The 25,516-nt window shown below is 32.0% G+C and overlaps 1 protein-coding gene across 4 annotated transcripts in view; it reads right to left on the bottom strand.

The window, feature by feature from the left end:
• The window catches only part of LOC134720738 (uncharacterized), a 77,319-nt gene that overhangs the window by 28,928 nt on the left and 22,875 nt on the right, over positions 1–25,516 (bottom strand). For 3 of the 4 annotated variants that reach the window (XM_063583206.1, XM_063583208.1, XM_063583207.1), the window contains 4 exons: positions 24,062–24,168; positions 18,322–19,530; positions 15,824–15,936; positions 14,879–14,989 (listed from right to left, as the gene is read on the bottom strand). In XM_063583206.1, the coding sequence (XP_063439276.1) occupies positions 14,879–14,989; positions 15,824–15,936; positions 18,322–19,530; positions 24,062–24,161 (1,533 nt within the window). In that variant the 5' untranslated portion in view covers positions 24,162–24,168. Of the gene's footprint in view, positions 1–14,878; positions 14,990–15,823; positions 15,937–18,321; positions 19,531–24,061; positions 24,169–25,073; positions 25,145–25,516 lie in introns of all 4 variants that reach the window. The other variant, XM_063583205.1, reaches the window with a different exon arrangement.

The raw sequence follows: 25,516 nt of genomic DNA, 5'->3' as shown, positions 1-25,516 counted from the left end.
AAATGTAGCTCTGTATTAAAATAAGACAGTTCAGTATCAATTCGAAACAATATTACCTTCAAAATTTAAAAGGAAGTATACTACAGTGCTTATCCAGTGACCTTTGGGGTATCACATTTGCAAAGACCAAAACAGTTTACCAAATTGCAGTCAGATTTCTACTCCAACTAACTGATCAACTGGTAAAATATTTTAGCAGATTGCTCAAGTGAAATGTTGTTAGTTTGAAGTGAGTGCTGTAAAATAAAAAAGTTATACTTACCATCCAGATCCAGTCAGTTGATACCTTTGTCAAGCATTTCTAACACAACATCTTACTATAGTATGAGTCACTGAATAAAATGGTCTAATTTTAACATGGAAACTTCTATCATAAATAAATATTATAAATGAATAGTTCAAAACATTGTTTTGTAGGTGTATATTTTATAGCTTTGTCTTCTAAGATGAAGTTATTGTGCAATTGTGATTCGAATAACATTTTCTATGCAAATTACTGATCTGCTGTCATTAAAGGGAAATAATTTATATTGAGTTCAAATGTACACATAAAATTTAATCAATGATACGAGGCTTATGATTTTGCCTACAAAAGATTCATAAAAAAAAAAATGAAATGCAAAATTAGTATGAAATTGAAGGGCATGTAAATCACAAATTAGAAAGGTTTTGCAAAATACTGCTTATAAGATATCTTGTACTCCTTGGTAGACAATCCTTTATACTTTGAACAATTCAACATTTTGCAAAACAGCTGTTAATCGTCTTTCATCATTAAATAAGTTTCATTGTTCGTTTTAGAACAGAGGCTAAAAGTTAAATAATAACAGAAATAATGTTACAGCAAATTAAAGCGGGAAATTTGATATTTGTCAGACAGAACAAAATTTTGCTGATTATTTGTAATGTAAATTATTTCCCTTTATTGCCAGCAGATCAGTAATTTGTATACAAAATGTTATTTGAATCACAATTGCACAATAACTTCATCTTAGAAGACAAAGCTATTGAATATACACCTACAAAACAATGTTTTGAACTATTCATTTATAATATTTATTTATGATAGAAGTTTCCATGTTAAAATAAGACCATTTTATTCAGTGACTCATACTATAGTAAGATATTATTTGTGTTAGAAATGATTGACAAAGGTATCAACTGACTGGATCTGGATGGTAAATATAACTTTTTATTTTACAGCACTCACTTCATACTAACAACATTTCACTTAAGCAATCTGCTAAAATATTTTACCAGTTGATCAGTTAGTTGGAGTAGAAATCTGACTGCAATTTGGTAAACTGTTTTGGTCTTTGCTAATGTGATACCCCAAAGGTCACTGGATAAGCACAGTAAGATTTCCAAAAATCTGTGTCAAATAAGGCTACAACAATCTTTATATATGGGATTTTCAAATTATCCAAATTTTATAAACAGTAAATTTACAGACACAATTGCTACCTACTGGGTTTGTGAAATGTCAACCTAGGGTGGCATCAACCCAGTGGTTGTATAAAACCTATCAAAGATAAAGGGCGTATACTTTTGTTTTCCAGATACATAAGACCCATTTGTCGATGATGCTTTAAGGATCAATACTGTAGAAAACTGGATAAAATGAATTTGCTATTTTAATTGCTCTTATATATGGGTTCATTTTTATCTTAAATTCTAAGAGCCCCTAGACTTAATCATTATTACAAATCTACATTGCTACAATGACATTATTCACAACTTTTTTAGTATTTCATCACATCCCCTTTCTTGTAATAGACAAAATATTGATCACTTTTGGTAGAACCTCTGTATAAAATATACTTGAGTGATTCTAATGTCAAAAATTGTAAAGAAAATTGAACTAAACTGCTAATATTTAGAGAATTTTTCTAAAACTGCCAAATTACCAATACTGCTGGAGTTTAATACCAAAGTTTATATCAAAAGCTTATTTAATTTAGCTATTGATTCAACACATTTATCTCCCTTGAGTAATATTGCTACTTAAAGGAGTAGGGGCTTTAAGGGTCAAAATCGGCCCCACTTCAAAAGTAGACAATTTTTTTCTCAAAATATCCTATAGGTGTCTGCTTTCCAAAAATATATATATTTTGTATATATTACTTGAAATCACTGTGTATGACGTCATCAAAGTGAACCCCTTTATTAATCCCAAAAACGAATTTTTAATCAATTTTGAAACTAGTGTTGTTATTATTGCACGTATTTGAGTTAAAAATTCAAAACAAAGATACCTTATTATATACAAAACACACAAAAAGACGTTATAAGAATAAATAGTTAGATACTTTCTCTTTTGTGGTCTCGATTATTTGTATTTACCATAGCATATGTTACCATGGTTTCAAAAATATGATGATACATAATCTTACCCTTTTTTTACCGTGTGTGGAAATTTTGTTTCATCTTAAAAAATTTCTGTGTGTCCGGCTGTGTGTATGCATATGTCATTTTGAACAAGAACAACTGCAAATAGTTTAATTAGAAACTGTTCAACAGAGTTAAAACACAGCATTTTGTATTTCCACAGTAACCGCTACCTATCAACAACATCAATATGTTAAAATTGTAATTTGAAGGAGCGAAAATGCCTTAAATGCCCACCACAATTACTGATGGCTGCTGTAACTTATGTTTGTTGTGGTGAAAAGAACGTCTGTGTAAACCACTATTTAACAAGTACTATTTATTTATTCAATAGAACTTTTTATGGAATGAAACCCTTTAAAAGTGATTAAATTCTAAGTTATGTAAATGAACAGATGGTTTTCAGTAATACAGACATACTACATATATATACATTATTTTTTTAAATATGAATATAACATTAAAAACTTTAATTACAATACCAAGATGTTAAAAAAAAGCGGGACAATAGATACCAAATGAACAGTCAAACTCAAAGACGAATAAAATGCACTAGTATAAGGTCCAATTCAACATATTTATTGAAGATTTCTTCTATGTAAGATATCATACTCTTGAAATCGTGAAAGGGGTTGAACATGTGTTACCTTTTTGTTGTCATATCTCTCAACAAAGAAAGATTTAATATAATAGATTGCTAACATCATGATATAAAAATATTTTAGCACATAACATAAAAGTTGACATGAGCTACACAATCATTCTTCAACGCAGTCACTTTCATCACTTTCATCAATAATTTCGGGTTCTGGCATATTACGTGCATCTGTGAGATATTTTGTCCAATCGTCACCAGAACAATAGGGTATGTCCAAACAGCGAGCATACCCTAAATACCAGATAACTGCCGAAACGTGTGCACACATACCAACTACTCTTGCTCCAGCACGACATTTACAGAACCAGCCAAGAACAGTCACTTCATCGTATTGAATCCATAACAAATGAGCTTTAGATGAAACATGTCTACTTTGGATTTTTGCACATATCAAATTGTTTTCCTGTTTATGTACTAGTACCTCAAAGTCACTGTTTTCAGTAACATGTTCAGCTACGTATGATTTAGCCAATTTTATCTGGTAAACGCCTAAGGTAAGGTTTCTGAGATCTTCTTCAGTAATAGAAGGAAATTCAATAGACGCAGCATCAATCTTACACCAAGTAGTAGAATTAGATCTAATGCGGTCAAGATTTTCCGACTCAATTTTTTCTTTAAGGAGATTATTTTGCTTAGAAAGATAAATCATTTTACATCCAAGTAGTTGGTCTTCCTCTGGATCACCAGAACTAAGTGGTTTGAAATACTTGTTGCATATTGAGCATACAATACGTAGGTAATCTCCAATATACGGTATTTGTGAGTTAGGCATCACATGGTTGAAGAACACCCATGTCTTAATTCTGCCATTTGCGGATTCAACTACCCAGCGAATCTTTGTTATTAATCTTGAAGTATTGCTTTCTTCTGTGGTAAACTGTGCCTGGCCTTTCTTTAAGAACGAAGGCATTTCTGTTTGTATTCCTAATTCCTCAAGCAGATCAATTGAGTCCCGAAATCCACGGTCAACAATGAAAACATCATCTTTCTGCAACCAACTTTTAATCTGCTCATTGTCTGAGGCAATTATATGCTTAAGTATATTGGCGTCATTATTTTTACTATCTGCCAAGTATGGACCCATAACGCTGACAAAATAACCTGTAGTGGTTACGAAAACCATGGGTTTGACAAGAGGCCGATGCTTATGCATGCTAAATGTACGGCGTTGAAACTGAAATTGACCGCTTTTCTGGATATATATGTATGTTCCGTCAATTACAAGAATTGCAGGATTGAATTCATTGCCAAATAATGTCTGGGCAAGAGGTCTAGTATGGTTTTCAATTAAGTTCTCTCTAGAAATATGGTTGAATCCTAAGTGCTTTGGTACGAATGTCTGCATAAGATTTTTTCTGACTGTTGTAACTGCTCGGCGGATCGAATCTTTTCCTACGTTAAAAATAGTTGCCATAAGTTTGTTGGACATACCTGACCGCATTTTTGTCAAAAAAATGCCTAAGCATGTCCTTGAACTACGCACCTTCGTATCTCTAATTGAGACGAGATGTGATGCTAAATCACTGAATGATGTTTTATCAATGCCTGTTAAACTGATATACTCTGCATCACTTAATGTGGAGTCTTTATCAAAATTCAATCTTTTGTCTTCATTTTTTAGGAGTAGCATTCTTATTTTTTGAAGAAGGTCCAAAATATCACTTCGGTTAAAATCTGTTGTTTTTCTTAAGTCAGATAAACATTCAATGGCTTGTTCACTGAAATTCTCATCAGAAATATGACCAGGGCAACATCTCGCTCCTGCAGGTATTATAATATTATTTTGTACAAATGTAGTTAGCCTTGTTGAGGAAGAAACAACAATTAGTTTAGGACCTCGTTTCCTGCAAACGAAGCAGGTTGAGTGGCTTCCACCTATTGAAGACAGCGACAACGTTATAGTTTTAGGCGAAACAAGTGTCTGTTGTGATGTGCTTGCTGCTGGTAGTACCTGTTTGTCTGGTTTAGCATTGGTAATTGACTTGTCATCATATTGTCTGTAATAATTACGTCTACATGCTCCACATATAACATCACAACTATCAACATTAAGGAAAAAATATTTGTACAAGTATTTGCGTAGTCCTTTATTACTTTCTCCACCAAGAAACCGTCTATCATGATTTTTTGTCCTCTTAGTACAGAGAACACACGTAAATCGTGCTACTTTAGACATATCCTGAAAGATGAAATAGAATATTATTGGTATTAACAAAGAAATTCAATTTCAATTACAAGTAAATCATTATTATTTTTTTCTATTTTGAAACTGTGCGTGTACTGTTTTAAATTCAGCTAAAAATTAAACCCGTTCAAATATGAAGAAATCATGGAGTAGACAGCAAACTAACAACACACTACAACTAAAAGAGACAATGAATTACAAATTGTTACATTTGAATAACAAAAGAAAACGTGAATGTTAGTATTCGTATTTAATCATATCTATTCTATTTTATTTTATATTTTATTCTGTGATTTATCTGCTTCAACTACTCGTAGAGCTCAAATCTGTTTTTTTTTTAATAGAGAATGCGATTTGAAAAGAATAAAACGAAAAGAGAACCATAAACAGTTATAATTATTTATATACTAGTAGACGTATGCGAATCGCTGTAAATTGTCATATCCTTTGAGATGCACCATTGTATGTGCAACTAGTATGCTCTGATGTACACTGTTTAAATCATGCACAAAGAATAGATGTGGTATAATGAATCTTCGTATTGCAGTATAATGATTACTTTAGATATAGGCGTATTATCACACATACCTTGTCTATTAATATTGGTAGATTAATATGTTTCTTCTATCTTCTTCATAAAAAAAGAGTCTGAAACAGAATATAGTTTTTTTTTATTGTAGTATACAAACAATCTCATTTAAAGAAGCTGTTAATTTTCGCTCTGATACCCGAGTATGACTTCATCGGATTTTATTACAGATAGTCTATAAAGAGTTCAATCAACAAAGTGAAAATAATTGAGTTCGTTAAAAAACATTATTTAATGTTGTCATGTAACATAAATCATACAACTCCGTTTCTTTTGAAAGAAAAAAACAAAAAAGAAAATATTTCGGTATGTGTGAGGTTCGATCTCAAACGTCATTCTCCAAACGCCACGATCTAACGATCGCAGCTATGAAAACTGACACAATGTAATACCGTAAATATTACTATTTAAAACTGGTGGAAATCTTTCGCGTTATAAGCTTGACGTCTGCAAGCGTAAACTTGTTTTTATTAATACTGTGTACACTACATGTCTGATTTCTTTTATAGACTTCTTTAGAATTATATTTGCTAAAAAATTATATGATTTAACATTTATTGCAAAAACCTAGGTCTGTTACTACAAACACACAGAGACCGACGAGTTTTCTTTTTTTTTCCCCAGCCTGTTTTTCTTAGTACTTTATTTGCCCGTTTCTTTCGCTTTGATTTTGTGAAGATCGATATAAATACTTTTGAATGAAATTTCTCACTGGAAAGTAAAAAGAAATATAGCGTTGTGTTCATTTTGTTTTAAACTCATGTTCGCTTCATTGATCGATTCTAACTTCAATTCTTTAACTATTTCTAACATTTTTTTTTTTTACATTTCTCATATTTACCTCCAATTAAGTCAAACAGCACCATATTATTCATCTTTCTGCTTACAATAAACGTAATCATACCGATTATTCAGATTTGTTGCTACAGTATTTATGTCACCACTTTGCAGATCCGCATAATCATGATAATCATGATCGAACCACAAGTGCGGAAAGTTTAAACCGGAGTTCCGAAACCTCTAGACTTGAATGACTGTATTTTGTACCATTATAGATCTTAGTACAACGATCTACTACAAATTATTATCAAGATTGAGGCACTATAACCCAATAAGATAAGCAAAGTTATTTTTGGCAAAATTGGCTTTTTTTTTAACCCGGGCTTATCCGTTATCGCAGTCTACTATCTAGAAGTCACCGTACAAATTCGTTGTTTTTCAGTAAGATTTTTTTTACGTACTAAGTCTAAATAAATAATTTGAATACATTCTTAATGTTTCTAGACATGTTTTTATTTTTTGGTAATTAAAAGTTAAGAATATTCAAGAAATAGGAATGCACAAATCGGGTTTTGGTAGAAGAATCTCACTATAAAGCCACAATCCTAGGCTAGTATGGCACTGCTTGAAAATGAAAAAGTTAAAATAAAGTATCGCACCAAGCTTGCACCAAAAAGAATTTTTAGGGGATGTTTAAAAAGTATATGCTTAACAACATATTAATTTTTTTCTTTGGTGCAAGCATGGTGCGTTGGTCAAAATAGAGAAAGAACATAGTATTTTTGTTATTTTTTGTACATTTCTATAATTTGACGTCATTAACACCCACCATTATGACGTCATCAACATGTTTTTTTTTTATTACAACAACACTTCTCAACTCTATGAATCATGTTTTAGTAAATTATCGCAAAAAAACGGCAAAATATAACTTTTAATTTTTTTGAAAATCTGGGGCCATTTTAGGCTGTTATAGCCCCTACTCCTTTCCCTTCAACTGCACTTTTATGCCATTTATAAAATCAATAACTGTTTAATAGCACATAAAGATAGAAAGGGTAATTGAGTTTAGTGTTTTCTATAGAATTACATAATAAAGTGATTAATGATCTTATTTTCAATGCAATCTAGATCCATATTTAGAATCAAATGTCCAAACAAATCAAACTCATATAATTTTCCTGCAGAACTTCCATGTAATGTTGTAAAATATATTGATATAGCTTTTCAATGACATAGAAATTAAATTGCTGATGTGACTTCAAAGTTGGTTTTTATTTCCTGATTTTGTTTTCCAATAAAATCTGGACAAGATAAATTGAAACTCCAAACTAAACACTAAATAAGTCGAAACCTCATTAATAATGTTTGTAATAAGTATTCTTTTTCAGTTTTACCTGCACAAATCTAACAGCTGTGCTCTAAAACCAAACCTTCAGTTTAGTTGTTTCTGGTTTAAAGAAGTTTTATTTTAAGCCTTACTACTGGACAATAGGAACAGTCAGTTTTGACACATCTTAAAATCTTGGTTTACTCATGGGATATCACTCTCATTAGAAGGTGCCTGCTTTAAGTCAGGACTGTGACAAATTTGTCTGTAGAATATATGAAGACTTCTTTTATTAGTACAAAAGATAAATGATTGAAAATTTAACAAAATATGAATATCAATATTGGAATTTAATTAGTTATCAAAGATACCTGAGACTTATAATTTATTACCCCAGACGCATGTTTTGTCTACATAAAACTCATCAGTGATGCTCAGATAAAAAAAAGTTAGAAAGCCAAACAAGTACAAAGAGCATTGATGACCCAAATTCCATAATATTGTGCCAAATACGGCTAAGGCTATCTATGCCTCGGATAAGAAAATCCTTAGCGTTTCCAATATTTCATACTTTAGAAAACAGTAAGGTGATTTCAGTGTTCAGTGGCAGATCCAGAACTTTTTGTAACAGGGGGGTGGGGTGGGGGGGGCTGCTTTAGTCACGCTTCAGTGATTCCCTATATAATCAACAATTTTTTTTCAACAAGGGGGCTCAGGCTCCCAAGGCAGCCCCACCCTCCTCCCCTATCCTACTGGATCCACCTATGGATCTATTATCAGTCAGTCTTGCTTAACCATTGTCAAAAATTTAGATTTTAGATAGTTTTCAACGACATAAATGGCTTATCTTTGTATTACTGGTAATTGCCTTTTGTTTCTGCTTGAACCAATATTTTGAAATTTTCAGCCACTTTTAAAATTAAGATTATTCAGAAATATTTTAGACTGAAGTATTGGCCATGCATTGCTAACATGAAATATTATGATTGGAACAAAGACTGGAGTAAATTCATAATCCAAAGATCATCATCCTTCACTCTTCCAGCTTCAATCATATGATAATCCTCATCAACAAATCTAGGTCTATCTTATTGATGTCAAGTATTGTAATGATGACTCAGATGTTTATCACATTTTCCTTGTAATAAATCTTCCTTATAAAACAATTCTTTATGCATTACAAAATCTGGTACATATGTATAGTGCACTAAAATTAATTGATTGATTGGTGAATAACACCACTTTCATCACTATTATGTTTTTTCATCGCAGTCAGTTTTTCTGGTGGAGGAAGCTGGAGTGCCTGGAGAGTACCACAAACCTTTGGTAGGAAAATTGAGATCAGAGTGGAGCACACCTGCCACATGCAGGATTCTAACTCTCTACCTCAGTATGGACAAGCTAGTGGTACAGTAGTTTGACTACATAGACCACTTGGCCTACACTAAAACTGACATTCAGTTCTTGTCAGGGGAGGTCTAATAAATTTTCCTTAAATTTTCATGTGACAAGTCTTTGCATAGCACATAAAAACATCATGTAAAGAGTACTAGAACAGACCTTCAGCTCTTGTCAGTGAAGATATCTTTAGCTCTTATAAGCTTGATTACCTTAGAAATGTTTAAACCAGCAGAGTTCTATTCATTATTTGACAGATCTAGTTTTCTACCCATACACCATAAAGAAATAACTCTGTTCACACTGAAATGTCTTGCCTGCTTAAATAAGAATAATAAAAGTAATATATAAAGAAAGTTATAAAGTGACAAACAGACAGACAGACAGACAAAGTGAATGTAGCATACCTTCCCTTCCAGGAAGTTAGTACATGAAAGATAAATAAAAAACTGCAATCAAAAACTGCAATCCAAAGGAATAACATACTCTTTACTTCTACGATAGAAAGGGTGTATTTAATGACCTTGACTATTAAAGAGGGTCTTGCAGAGCCAGGAAAACTTCACTTCTATTTATCCTAAGATATATACTTTCCTCAAGAGGTTTAAAGTGGTTGAGGAAGAGGAATTAATTGGAGTCTATTTCTATACAAAATCATCGAGTTATGAATGATTATAAGTGTTTGAGGAAGTAGAGCTCTTCGTATTAATCCTGTTTTGTTTATATTTTTTCATTTGCTTTCAACCTTCACACAAACAAATAACAGTTGATATTAAGAAAACCTACAGAAGATGCAAAAAAGGAGCTTTAATTTCAAAGCTTGAATGCACAACAATAAAGTTTTCTATCAGAATTCTTTGACTGTTTTATAAATTGTTTATATATTCCGGTGTCATTTTGGTCTCTTGTGGAGAGTTGTCTCATTGGCAATCATACCAGATCTTCTTTTTTATAACAACTATATTATATTACAAGTTATGGTGATTACCATAACGACTTCAATCCTATCACAAGACTTTAAACAATTTTATAAAAAAATCTCAACTATAAAACATAAAAGAGTAGTGATCACTGAAATGCACAAGAGTTATTCAATTGCAACCGTGTTTATGGCACACTTTAATCTTATGTAAAGTGATACAATAGAAATTTTATGTATTGTAGTGACAGTCCATATAAACAATGGGGCATAATGATATTATATAACAATCTTCTTCTAATACAAGCCTAGAACATATGATTCTGTGGATTCTTTTATTTTTTAGGGGTAAACATTTTCATGGATTGAGGAAAACCTGCATTTTTGTAGATATTTGATGTCTGGTTTTGTCAATTTTTGCATACAGAAAATTTGAATTTCATAGTTTACATGTACCCACAAAATCCACAAAAAAAATGGTATCCAAAGAATTATGTAATGACTCCACAGTATAAGTTTATACAATGTATTATATAATGTCATTGAACTTTGGAGTTTAATGCAATTGATACTCAGATAGCATCTACTCTTAACTAACATTTCAGTTTTCATTTCCTTAAGCATTGAAATCATTCATTTGAAACTAGTATATATAACATTAGTGAAAGTTTATTAAATCATTATTAAATATTATTAAAAAACATAAATTTCAACCCATTTTTATTGCATTTCAATTTATTATCCCTTTAGAAAAGTAAGTTTATATTGCTGGTTCATAACAGGTAAACAAATTTTTATTTTTTTTTTCAGTTGACTACATCATGTTCAAAGGAATACAGTATTTGAGTAAAAAAGTTGCTCCAGAAGGGTTTTGTGAGATATAGAAATTTAACCCAGATTCTTAAATGCCTCTCTTATACATAATCTAAGTAAATTGTCAAGCTCTTTGCATGTTTAAGAACTTTTTGTTACAGATAATTGACCAATCTACCAAATAAATTGATTGATCTTTGTTCTTGTCCAGAATTCAATAAAATATTTGATAATAATTTAATTTTGGATGTAACACATCTTCTGATTGGCTGACGTTATTTTGTTATCAGCCCATAGACATAATTTAGTTATGTGACCATGACGTCATCAACATTTTTTCATGGTTTTCTACGATTTTAATGGAATTTAGAATTAAATTATAAGAAATGATTGTAGTATTTTTTCAGTCTATGCGAAATAACATAAACAAATGTGGTGCTCACTGTTAAATAACACGCTACACGCTTTATTTAGTGTGCACCAAATTTTTTAGGTTATTTCTTCATAGACAGAAAAAATATTAGTCATTCCTTAAATATGAATGCTGCTTTTTACTAGACCTTAATATTAAATTTTCTAACTGACTTTGCAACAGTCAGCAGGAAGCTTAACACATATTACCCTATCTGGATACATTCTGACTATGACCTACATACATGTACTCCCACACTGGAGGCAAGCTAGCTGGAGACAACAGTAGGCCCCTGACTTAGGACAGGTATGTTTATACATGGTCAGGGTTACACTAATCTTGTTACTACTTACTATACATTGTCCTACTAGAAAAAATGTATTTTGACAATTGATGAACTCTAGATAACCTTGAGCTGTCATTTAAACACTGTTTATCATAATTATAAGTGTCTTGAGAGATTTTAAGTGGTCCTTTCAAAGTTTACATCCTCATCCTGTGGTCTTTGGTGGTTAGTTGTCTCATGGGCAATCATATCGCATCTCCTTGTTTTATATCAAAGTATGTTAGTAATACTTAAAACAAGGAACTGTCTGAATCTGCAATAATTCTGAATTCTGGGAAATTGATAAAAACTGTATGATGAAAACTAACCTAACTAAAGAGAGTTAACCATCTGTGCATGACTAAAGTTAATTTCACTTTCACTGATATTTCAGTATGAACTAACCCTCTTACCCTAAATTGGGTTCATTTTTGTCATAGGGTTTTGTTCACCCTAAAATTTAAAATGGGTTAGTTTTCATACCTAGATTTTCTTATCGATTTTTACCAGAATTATAAGTTATTCCAGATTTTATAATTCCTTGTTTTAAAAGATTTACATTTCTTTGAATAATTGATATTCAGCTATTAAGATGAGACATTTGAAAGAGTAAAATGCAATTAATTTTGTATTCAAAATTCAATAATTTAAGCTAATAAATTTTCATATACTGTAAACCAACTTATTATCGCAAGCAATTTATTTTCGCGACTTTCGCGAGCAGAAATTTAACGCAATATAAATCGTCGGGAATATGTAAAACTTAGATCTTTCCTTATTTAAATATATCCAGGAGTTAGAAAATCGCGAAATTAAATAGCCGCGAAATAGTTTACAAAGGGTAAAACGCGAAATAAAGTATCTGCAAAAATAAATTAGTTTACAGTAGTTTTCTACCTTTTGAAATGTATGCAAACATTGCTTTGTAGTTTTTATATTCAAAAGTTTGAAAAAACAGCAATAAAATGAAGCAACCAATTAGACACCTTAGTATAGTTAATCATAAGATATAAAATCTATAAGCTTGAAGAAAATTGTTTCTGAATAACAATTTCTATCTTGTCACTTTTGACAACTTCATCAAAGTGAACCTTCCCTTTTAACTTCATCTCATGCTTTAAATTTGAATTCTAATCCAAATATAAGCGGAGGTGGTAATTGATTGCCAATTGCAATGAGACAGCTATCCATCAGAGACCAAATGACCTGGATGTGAGCATTTTTAGGTAACTATATGGCTTTCAAAGAGGAACAAAACTTATACTGTATAGTAGCTAGGTTATGAACAATCCAGACATAACAAAAATGGAATACAATTCAAACAAGAAAATCAAGGAACAGATTTATGACAAAACAATAAACTAATATATGACAGAAAGCAGCAAACAGCAATCATCAAAATACAGGCTCCAGATTGGCACAAGCACATACAAACTGTAAGGAGGTAAACCATGTTTGAGAGTTCAGAATCCTCCCCTAACCTTGGACAGTGTTGTAACAGTACAATATAAGAACAACCTGCTAAAATAAGACTTTTTTGTAAAAAAAGTATAAGGTTGATAAACATTCAGACAAGCCATCAAGAAAATTTTTACCTTTTAGACTTGTGTTATATCATAAATTGTAAAACAAAAGTGAAATACAGTAAGTCCATTCATATCTACTAAACAAATTCTGTATCAAATCTATAACTGTAGACATTATAAATTTGAAATTACAAAACAAAACTTGAAATGAAGATGACTAAGAACTGGTAGTTATTCTCATCCCTAAAGACATTGCCTAAAATCACTGGAGACAGGCAAACATTCAAATCAATGCATAAAACACAAAAGTGCAGGATAATTGTTCCTGAAGTAGTCTGAAGACATGGACAAATTGAATTAAATTCTAATTCCTATGTCTACAGCTAAACACAAGGCCATCACAATCAATAGATCCCTTAGTTAATTTGGTTTGATATGTTTTAACTTTATATGTATTGATTTAGACACATTATCCACATTCTTTAGAGTTATCACTTTCTTATAATTGACTTTGACTATCATAGTTATCGGGAGGAAACAGTTCTAAGGAAATAAAGGTTAAAAAGCTATATTTTCTAGGCAAATCAATTTGAACTAATCTTTAAGTAATAAATGGTGATTCTATAACCAATAAACATACTATCCAGTGTTTACATTAAGAATTTGGTCAGTTAAGTTTGTGGACACATATTAAAAGGCCACTAATCAAATTAACACACACTGATGTATATACTGTTCCAACTTTTAAGCATAGACATAGCTTGTCTTTATTTTATAACAAAGACAGGGGGTCTGTTCCATCTTGAAACCTTACTTGTAGTCGTGAAAGATATAATGATATCTTTGGAGTAATACAAAATACATCTATGTATTATTTAAATCTTCTGTCATTCTGTATTTATTGTTGATCATCTGAATGAGATTGGGTTTTTTGCTGGTACATGTACTGCGAAAAGTGAGAAAAGCAATCCATTTGAGATGACAAATCATAATCTGTTTATCGCTATTTTACCTATGACGATGTTGTCAATTTCATGTCAATTTCATTAGCAACACCACATACCTCCTTAGTTTCTAGCAATAATTTTCCATCTCAAGCCAGTAGCATGATATAAAAAATTATCACAAAAAAAGATCAAAGGAAAAATGCACAAAATACATGAAATAGCGATAATATACTTGACATGTATATTTTAAACAATGTATGTACAATCAAATAAGTAATATAATGTATGTTTTTTTTCATTTAAACATGTGACTGTAAACCAACTGTTTTTCCAAGATACATTATTTCGTGTTAAGTCCTTTCTAGCCCATATCCTGGCAATTTAATTTTACAAGTCTAAAATTAACTTTATGATTCTAAAATTAACTTGATGAAGATAAAGAAAAAATCCAAATTTTACAAATCAGTTACAATTTATATGTGCTTTTACTTTTATTTTCTACTTCGAGTCTCAAAAATAAATTAACAAAAACAATTAGTTGGTTTACAGTAGGTTAAGCCTGTATGTTCATATACAAAAAAGATATTGTGTTAAGCATGCATACTTACAAGTACATCAAAAATAACATCTTTAAACATAAAATGTCTACTGGAATCTAGTAGTATCCCTCTATGCTGGAATCTTGGGTAGTCATTTATTGTCGTGTCTTTGATGTATAACTAAAATAAACATAATAATATTGCCCTATATAGTTCTTTGTTGTGTGAAAGAATTCAAAATATATGGGTAATGTGTCCATGGGACACAGATGATGCCTCAGCTTGGATATCATACATGTCATATAAAGTTATAAAAGGCATAACTGAAGAACAGTATAAAGTGACAATAACCAAATTGATCTGAGTTTTGTAGTAATAAGCATTGTGAATAAGTTTTATAACATTTGGTTGAGGAAAAATTAACTTTAAGAATAGAAACCAAACATTTTTTAAACACACAAAATCAACCTGTTTTTTTCAAAGGAAATCTAGTACTGTATTGTTATTTCTTCACATTCATTTTAAATCTCTATGCACGAGACTGGTGTTAAAAAAAATAATAAGATGTGGTATATTTGCTCATGAGACAAATCTATATCTAAGATCAAATGATGTGTAATAAATTATTGGGCCACCATACAGCCTTCAACCATGAGTAAAACTAATGCCACATAGCAAGTTTCAAAAGTATCAGAAAGACAAATGTAAAATAATTCATGCAAGAAAACTAACAGCTTTTACAAAACAAATATAATATACAAACAACAACCACTGAATTACAGGCTCCCGACTTGAGACAGGCACACACAGCACATTTTAAACATGGAAACTTTACAAATTATATATTTCTCTGTATTCCCAAACTTCAATGCACATGTATGATGTCTTCAAAATGGTATATCAAATTATTTTTTATATGGAGACATTTTTTAAGCTGATTTTTCATTCAATAATTAAGACAGCTATTGTAAATAATATTCAATGTTTTAGTTAATTCATAGGAAGGAAAAGTACCTCATCATCAACCCCTCTGAATACCAGCTGACTGAAAGTTTCTAGTCCTCTTATGGCGCCCCAGACTTCATTGGCCCAAATATATGATGCCTTTCTCTTCACAAATAAGTCATCTGCAAAGATATAATACATTTTATATGCATATATATTAATCTTAAATTCAAACTTAAGCTACAAACATTGTATTAACTTTTGTACATTGATGTAAAACTGGAAATAAAAAGCATTTTAAAATTTTTAAACTGTGGTCCATGTAGATGCTATTTTTATGCGTTTTGTATCTAACAAAAGAATATGTTTACATATAAAGGCTCAAACTGATGTAGTCTCATAATGTTTTGTACCTTTCATTTCATGACTTTATTTTAAAATTTGACTTTTTAAAAAAGCAATGATTTATCAAGGTAACATACATTACATGTAAATTATATGCAATAGACATGATACATGTGATAGATACAAATTCAAGTATTAATTATAAATAATCATCACCCCTTCAATTCCCTACATCGATTCAGGTCTTTTTCTACTTTCATAAAAGAACATAACGCATTCAGTTGAGACTTTTACATGCAAATTTGGAATTTCATACTCATTATCCTGCAAAATTATATCATAGAGATCAGATCAAAGTCATTTTTTCAGTCTCATTGATATTTTCCTTCTTATTCATTTTAAAGCTTCCTTTAATTAGAAATAAAAGCTTCCTTTAATTAAAAATAACCATTTATACAGCATAAAGAATATTATATCACTCAACCGTCTAGGCCCCCATGAAGTAATCTAAGTTATTTTGTGTCAGTAAGCTCCTTAATAAAGTACATAGGTCATTCATTAGTTACAATCCTTTCTCAAAAACTACTAATGATGTAGTACGGATCAATAAGGTGTAAAATACTGTCAAGTCTGAAATTTATTTCGCCCAGTAAGTATTTGTACTTTATTGACATAACATTAAATGAATGAAATTAGAGAAATACTGAATAAATGTCCAGCATTCTAATTAAAGGACTATTGAAAAGCAATAGATCGGCTAGACTCCTGGACTGATTTAGAGGGATGACATTCAGCTAAGACATAGCTGCTGACAAATACTGTTGAACCTGCATACAGGTACAGTGTCAACAGCGTAATGAAATTCATGCAGATTTTCGCCTTCCTTACTAAGACCTGTTGAAAACAGTTTATATGTAACAGTTTCATTATACCATAATGGATGATTAATTGGGGTTTGCTTTAAGCCACGTGAGGGCAAAAAGGCTATATGGTGGCGAGAGCTACTAATTCAAATATTTTTTCTAATCTAAAGTAAAATTGAGAATGGAAATTTTTATGGGGAATGTGTCAAAGAGACAACAACCCAACCATATAACAAACAACAGCAGAAGGTCACCACAAGTTTTCAATGTAGCAATAAATTCCCGCACACAGAGGCATCCTTCAGCTGGCTCCTAAATAAATATATATACTAGTTCCGTGATGATGATATATGTTTAAAATCAGACAAAATGCCATTCAATGAACTAAAGCAAATTGTCGGATGAGTAGTAAGGATAAATAACACCTTCATATACAATTTTTGGATCAGCCACTGAAAGATAAGAAATTGAATTCCAGTTTATGCAGAGTAATAAGAGGGTCATAAAGACAATAGACCAATTTCCAGTTCCCATTTAAGACTGTAAATCATGAAAATGAAATCATGAACAGTAAAATAATAGAATGATTTCTCTTGACCGGATGATCAATCATATTTTGAAATACTGTGTCTGTGCTGGGTTTTAGGCCCTGTCGTTTTGACTATTACAGTTTTACAATGATTGTACATGTTGTACATGCTGCAGCTAAACTATTTTACCAATCAGTGTTGGGTTTTTTTTTTTAATTTCCATGCATACTCTAACATAACTGATATTTACAAAAGTAATCTGCCTACATAGTAAATGCAAATTTAAACAATATCAATTTCATTTAAAATACTTATCATTTGAATTGCCTATATTTACTAAGCTGATAATTCATACAATGTAACAGGTTGTGTAATGTACTGAACTATTATAAACTGAAGACACGCAGATATGTCTGGCCTGTAGGAAATTGAGTTCAATAAACTTAAAATGATGATAATACATTCAATGTAACAGGTTGCTGTGAACTTGAAACACCAAGCTAAAGTCCCGACTTCTTAATTTTGAAATAAAATATAACTTTGGAAAGTCGCAGAAAATTTTAAATAGAAGGAATATTTATCATGTAATGTTGTTATATTCATATAAATAATGTAAACATTGTTAAAGTTTTGGCCAACTTTGATGGCATTGCATTAATTTTCAGTTTACTGTATAGTGCACATGTTTTGTGGACTGCTGTTTGCATATTTTTTCCTCCAAGATAACAAATTCATTAAACATAAATGTACCCTTTTATACCTCTATACCAAAACCACATACTGTAGTCAGATGTTCTGTACACTATTCAGAAAGAAAACAAATACTTACAAGATTCATCCATTTTATCACTTGGTAGTTTGGCACATGGCCTTCTGATTTTGACTGTAACAGCATCCAGATAAGGAGCCCTTCTATACATTTCTTTTTCATACTTTGTTGATAAATCCTCAAAGTTGGAACCTCTAGCGTATTGTAAATTATTATGCATATCCAGGATGGTATCATTAATTATATAGTCCTTGTACCTAATCACAGCTTTCTCAACTATATCACAAGACTCTTTTACAATTCTAAACTGAAATTTATCCTTATTAATTTTATAAACTTTGTTTCGTTTTGTTGTATAATACTGTGGCATAGGCCATGGTTCACCTGTTGTGGCCTGTGGTGCACGCCGAACCTTCTGTTCTGGCATCACATATTGTTCATAATTAATGAGAAAGTCACTCCAATCCCACATGATTCTCATGCTTTCTGCTTTCTTTGTCAATGATTCTTGATTCGTTTGAAATGAAGCCCTATTGTCTTGTTGTTGTTGTTGTTGTTGTTGAAACACAGGTTCTTGATGTTGTTGTTGTTGTTGCTGCTGCTGCTGCTGCTGCTGCTGTTGTTGTTGTTGCTGGTCAAAATTGACAGGATTATTCTGAACTGGAATGTCACCTCTTCCTTGACCAACGGACTGCCTCATTGGAATCTCCACAGCTTGATTATTGCCCCCAGCTTGTTGATTAGCTACATTATTGGAATTGAGACCCGTATTGCCATTCTGTACTGGTGGGGGTTCAGCAGCAACATTATTATTATTGTCACCTTTATTAAAATTACTATTATCCAATGATTTCACTTTAGTTTCTACATTATTTAAAGAATTTGATACAGGACTAGGTGTATTTATAGATTGTTGTATATTACTTCCTGGTTGAGGATTGTTATTATTAACTCTACTTGTATTTTTTGTATCTGTCAAGGATTGTTGAACATGATCATGAACGTTTATAAATCCGTTATTTGGAATGTTGTTAACATTAGAACTATTTACATGTGTGTCACTTCTCTTCTGAACTTGCTCATTGTTTAAATGAACAGGTATTCCCATTGTATCACTGGTTCGTTTTTTCCTTCTCTTTTTTTTGTTTTTCTTTTTGACATAATTATTGTTTATTTTAGCATCATTTTGCTGGTTTACTTGATTCACAACTTGCTGATTGACCTGAGACTGGACTGCTCCATTACTGTTTTGGGAAAGCTGTACTATTGCTGTAACAGAAATTAATAATGCTAAAAGTTATCATGGTTTAATCAGACAAGTTTTTAATTAAGCAATGAGACCTGCATCTTCCTTTGAAAAAGATGAATAATTTTCAGGATCATGACAGTTGCTGCACATTTGTTTCATGTGTTTGAGCTTTTGATTTTGCCATTTGATGATAATTAGGGATGTTCCGTTTTAAATTTTCCTTGGAGTTCAGTATTATTTTTTGGGGGTGATTTTTATTGTCGAGTTGCTGTTTCATTAAGGAAAACCCAGCAATTCCTTTTTTCAATACAAAACATCATAAGAAAATCATCTCAAGTTTACAGGGCGGGAGATCTGTAATGGTACAGCTACCCCTTATCCTCTATCAATCTCCCCAAACTAGACTATCATCCCAAGGTTACAAGGAGGGTATCTCTAGTGGTACAGCTACCCCTTATCCTCTATTAATCTCCCCCAAACTAGTCATTCATCCCAAGGTTACAGGGAGGGTATCTCTAATGGTACATGTACCCTTTATCTTCTATCAATCTCCCCCAAAATTAGTCATTCATCCCAAGGTTACAAAGAGGGTATCTCTAATGGTACATGTACCCCTTATCCTCTATTAATCTTCCCCAAACTAGTCATTCATCTCAAGGTTACAGGGAGGGTATCTCTAATGGTACATGTACCCCTTATCCTCTATTAATCTTCCCCAAACTAGTCATTCATCTCAAGGTTACAAGGAGGGTATCTCTAGTGGTACATGTACCCCTTATCCTCTATTAATCTTCCCCAAACTAGTCATTCATCCCAAGGTTACAGGGAGGGTATCTCTAGTGGTACATGTACCCCTTATCCTCTATCAATCTCCCCCAAACTAGTCATTCATCTCAAGGTTACAGGGAGGGTATCTCTAATGGTACATGTACCCCTTATCCTCTATCAATCTCCCTCAAAATTAGTCATTCATCCCAAGGTTACAAGGAGGGTATCTCTAATGGTACATGTACCCCTTATCCTCTATCAATCTCCCTCAAAATTAGTCATTCATCCCAAGGTTACAGGGAGGGTATCTCTAATGGTACATGTACCCCTTATCCTCTATCAATCTCCCTCAAAATTAGTCATTCATCCCAAGGTTACAAGGAGGGTATCTGTAATGGTACATGTACCCCTTATCCTCTATCAATCTCCCTCAAAACTTGTCATTCATCCCAAGGTTACAGGGAGGGTATCTCTAATGGTACATGTACCCCTTATCCTCTATCAATCTCCCCAAAACTAGTCATTCATCCCAAGGTCACAAGGAGGTATCTCTAATGGTACAGCTACCCCTTATCCTCTATCAATCTCCCCCAAACTAGTCATTCATCCCAAGGTTACAAGGAGGTATCTCTAATGGTACAGCTACCCCTTATCCTCTATCAATCTCCCCCAAAATCAGTCATTCATCCCAAAGTTACAAGGAGGGTATCTCTAATGGTACATGTACCCCTTATCCTCTATCAATCTCCCCCAAACTAGACTATCATCACAAGTTTACAGGGTGGGAGATCTTTAAGCAAAATATATTTTGTTTAATGTAAAAGATGAACTATTTACAATGATTTGCATTTGTACTCAAAACTTGCCAAAAGATACATCTCCATTTTAATATTTTGCAGAAAAGAATGGTGAAATGTCGTATACAGTTTTATGGACACCAGCGAGATATAAAATGTTATATGGATATTTGGTGGCAATATGTGTTTGTTTACTAGTCTGTCTCACTTGTTCAGAAAGAGATGACATCAGAAGAAACTCTAAAAGTATGGATGATTTCAGCCGGCATTTTATACTGCAATGACTAAACCAATCTTATATCAAATTGAACAAGTATTATCAAATATGTATATTTTCCCTATTTTTATGAAAATATGACAATATTATATATTTTTACATCATAGCCAAAATTTACATGTACCCCTTATCTTCTATCAATCTCCCCCAAACTAGTCATTCATCCCAAGGTTACAGGGAGGGTATCTCTAATGGTACATGTACCCCTTATCTTCTATCAATCTCCCCCAAACTAGTCATTCATCCCAAGGTTACAAGGAGTGTATCTCTAATGGTACATGTACTTCTTATCTTCTATCAATCTCCCCCAAACTAGTCATTCATCCCAAGGTTACAGGGAGGGTATCTCTAATGGTACATGTACCCCTTATCCTCTATCAATCTCCCCCAAACTAGTCATTCATCCCAAGGTTACAAGGAGGGTATATCTAATGGTACATGTACCCCTTATCTTCTATTAATCTTCCGCAAACTAGTCATTCATCCCAAGGTTACAAGGAGGGTATCTCTAATGGTACATGTACCCCTTATCTTCTATCAATCTCCCCCAAACAAGTCATGCATCCTAAGGTTACAGGGAGGGTATCTCTAATGGTACATGTACCCCTTATCCTCTATTAATCTTCCCCAAACTAGTCATTCATCCTAAGGTTACAGGGAGGGTATCTCTAATGGTACATGAGCCCCTTATCCTCTATCAATCTCCCCCAAACTAGTCAACATCATTAATTCCCTACAATATTGTCTATATAGTTATTAACCCTCCTCTAGACTTGTGTCAATCTTAACGAATAGGTAAACAAGTTACTGATGAAATATTGATCAGGTGTCTTATATCTCCCCACAGATTCACTCAATTAATCTATCTCTGTCATCAACAAGTGCATTGTTTGTCTTCAAGGCAAATACCTACAGTACATATATAAATAGTTTCTCAAGTGTTGGTTTGATACCATATTTTTTTTCAGAGTAACTTCAGTGTTTATTTAAGAGATTTAAACCACTTGGTAAATAATTCTGTATGATTATATCTTATTAATTTTTATTTTAGTAGTACATTTTGAAGTGGGGTGTTTAAGACATTTTTTTTTTCTTCAGATAAGCATTTATTTATATATTGTCAGTTCTTAGGTCATGATTTGCATCAACTTATCCACTAAAAGCACTCCTTGTTTCAAGACAGAAATATCTTTTCTGTTTAATTTTTTCCAGACTTTTTTATGTAAAATGTGATGTCCAGTGGATAATTAAGTCCTTTTTTAAGAAGGGTGTTTGATATAATGTGATGTCCAGTGGATATATCGGGTCTAACTAACATTCTGTTACATTTGCCCAAAGCTAATGACACAGAAAGGTTGTATAGTACTCTTCTTGATATATAATTTACTTATCAAGTTTATAATGAAATCTATAAGCTTTTAAATAATCAACAAGATGTTTAAATTCTATTTCTTCAAACTACAATATATGAAGGTCATTCTCCATATATAGTCCATTAACATTTCTTCTAGGGGGTGTTTAACAACCTTGACTGCCCACAAGGGTCTCTGGCGGTCAGTCGTTAACAACAGACACCCAATCATAAATAACTGTCAAATAAGTCTGCTGTATAGTGGTATTTTATCTAACAGAAATCTACAGTAATTTAATTAAACGGTGTGTGACTTTTTGACAAACAAGTACATTTCAATAGCAAATAACAATAAAGTGTGGTATAGTCAAATTATACTACATTAACACACAAACTTAAGGGCACACACAAAATTATTGTATAAAAAGGAAAAATTTCACTTTCAAACAATTGGTCATTTCTTTGAACCTATTGGTGGATGCTTCTTTTGATTTTTGATTTCGTTATCAATAGAATCTGCTTCCTTTCTTTTTGCAATAAAACTGGTAATGTATGATGTATTTTATATTGCTAATCTTAGTGTAAATAATGTATTACTTTTTAGATAGTCTCTCATAACTCTTTGTAGAGTGACTCTTGTATGTTTTATGATATTGTTTTATTAACTTTGTGTATGTTTTATAAAATGATATTGGTGAGACTTAAATAAAATATTGTCTTGTCTTGTGATTTTTTTTAATGAAAATGGAAGAGTGTATTAAAAATTTGCAACGTCAAATGTTCGCATAAGACACATCATTTCACTTTCAGAATTTAACTTTATTGCTGTACAGTATTGCAGTATTGTATTAATAATTTCAACTTCATTGCTGTACAGTATTGCAGTATTGTATTAATAATTTCAACTTCATTGCTGTACAGTATTGCAGTATTGTATTCAGAATTTTAACTTTATTGCTGTACAGTATTGCAGTATTGTATTTAGTTCTGTAAATAATATAACAAACACTGTGCAAATCTCTTCCTTAATAATTTAATTTTGGATGTAACACGTCTTCTGATTGGCTGACAGTGTTTTGTTTATCACCTCATAGACATAATTTTGTCATGTCAACCTGGCGTCATCAACATATTTTTATGATTTACACTGAGTTTAGAATTAAATTATAAGAAATGGCTGTAATTTTTTTTTCTGTCTATTTGAATTAACATCAAAAATGTGGTGCACACATAAAAATAACATGCCATGCGGGTTATTCAGTGTGCACCACATTTAGGTGGTGTTTCTTCTTAGACAGTAAAAATATTAGTCGTTCCTTAAATAAAAACCTCATAAAAAAAATTTTTTAAACTATTACCTGGTCCCCCTCCTCTGCTCTCAGCTCCCTGGACAACTGGTTCTAAGAGTACATCCACAATCAACAGACAAATCAATAATATACTTTTATTCACATCCATCCCAAACCTGCAAAAGAGGAATATAAATTATCAATACATGAATTAATAAAAGTTATCGGCCTAATATCTGCATTCCCATGGTCATCTTTTCTTAACATAAAAAGCCCAAATTTAAACTCTACCTGTGTGTTGTGGTTCTCATCATTGTGTGTGTGAGTCTTAAAATTTACATTAGGCAAACTTGCAATAGAATGCTGAAAAGAAAACAATAGCAATTTTCTTATTTATAAATGAGCAGAACTCTAGAATGGTAAGTGACTAAGAGTCTAAATTTAAAATCTGTTTGCTAGTTTTGCTTCATAGCATTGTGTATGTTCTTGACTTATCATAAAGTAAGGGAATAATATTCGGTTCTTTCATGACATAAAATCCCTGTATATACTGGACAAAACATACAGTAAAGGATGCTATTCTTTCATGACATTAAATCCCTACATGCTCTGACACAAAATGCACATTTCAGTAACAAGATGAAACATGATCTTCCATGACATGAAGTCCCTACATTTAGTTGACATAAATTAAAGTATTTATAAAAAAAATAGTGGATGTCCCAGGGCCTTAAAGCACCATGTTACCCTAGTGCTATAGTTTCTACCATGGTGCTATCTTGGATGGGTTTATAAAGAATGTATAGTGGCCATGGTGCTATGTTATTGTCATGGTGCTATTTGAAAATTCTGAGGGGAACACTAATGTTGAAATCAGCAAATCTGCCGTTATAACAGCATATGATTCAGGTAAATTTGACTTCAATTCATCTGCATACATTTTTTTAGCTCGAAATACATCAGTTCCACCAGATTGAGGTGTTTTTGCACTTTTAAAATATCTTTTAGCAAGATAAAATATAACAACCATGTCCCCCAAATTTTATATTAGTCACAAAATATTTCATAATGAGCTACATACTTCATCTGCAATATCACTTTCTTAAAATGTCACGCCCATCAATGTATCTTTTACATTTTTTTTTTCCTTCACTAAAAACTAAAGTTAAACATGGTTTTAAACAATAGAATACCTAGGATATAATGAATCACCAACCACTGTTCTCATCAATCTTAACGTACAAGATCACATTAAAACACAGTTAAGAAATTTCAACAAAAATCAGATTTTTACTGCTAATTTGTTATACTGATATATGTAAATAGATGGCTGAATACAACAAAATACTACTGAGTACCGGTACATGTATTTTCCTCCAGATGTACAAGCTTCCTGCAGCAATGACACAACCAGGTAAAATGTGTAAAATTGTCAACAAACACTTGAGGCAAGGTGTGCACATGTGCTTACAAGAGGTTAACTACCGGTGAACTTTGAAGTCTTAATTTGTATATATGATATGT

This window comes from Mytilus trossulus, chromosome 6, assembly GCF_036588685.1.
Source record: "Mytilus trossulus isolate FHL-02 chromosome 6, PNRI_Mtr1.1.1.hap1, whole genome shotgun sequence".
Classification (NCBI taxonomy): Eukaryota; Metazoa; Mollusca; class Bivalvia; order Mytilida; family Mytilidae; genus Mytilus; species Mytilus trossulus.
The sequence above is the reverse complement of the archived record's forward strand: the minus strand, read 5'-3'. Positions and strand labels throughout refer to the sequence as shown.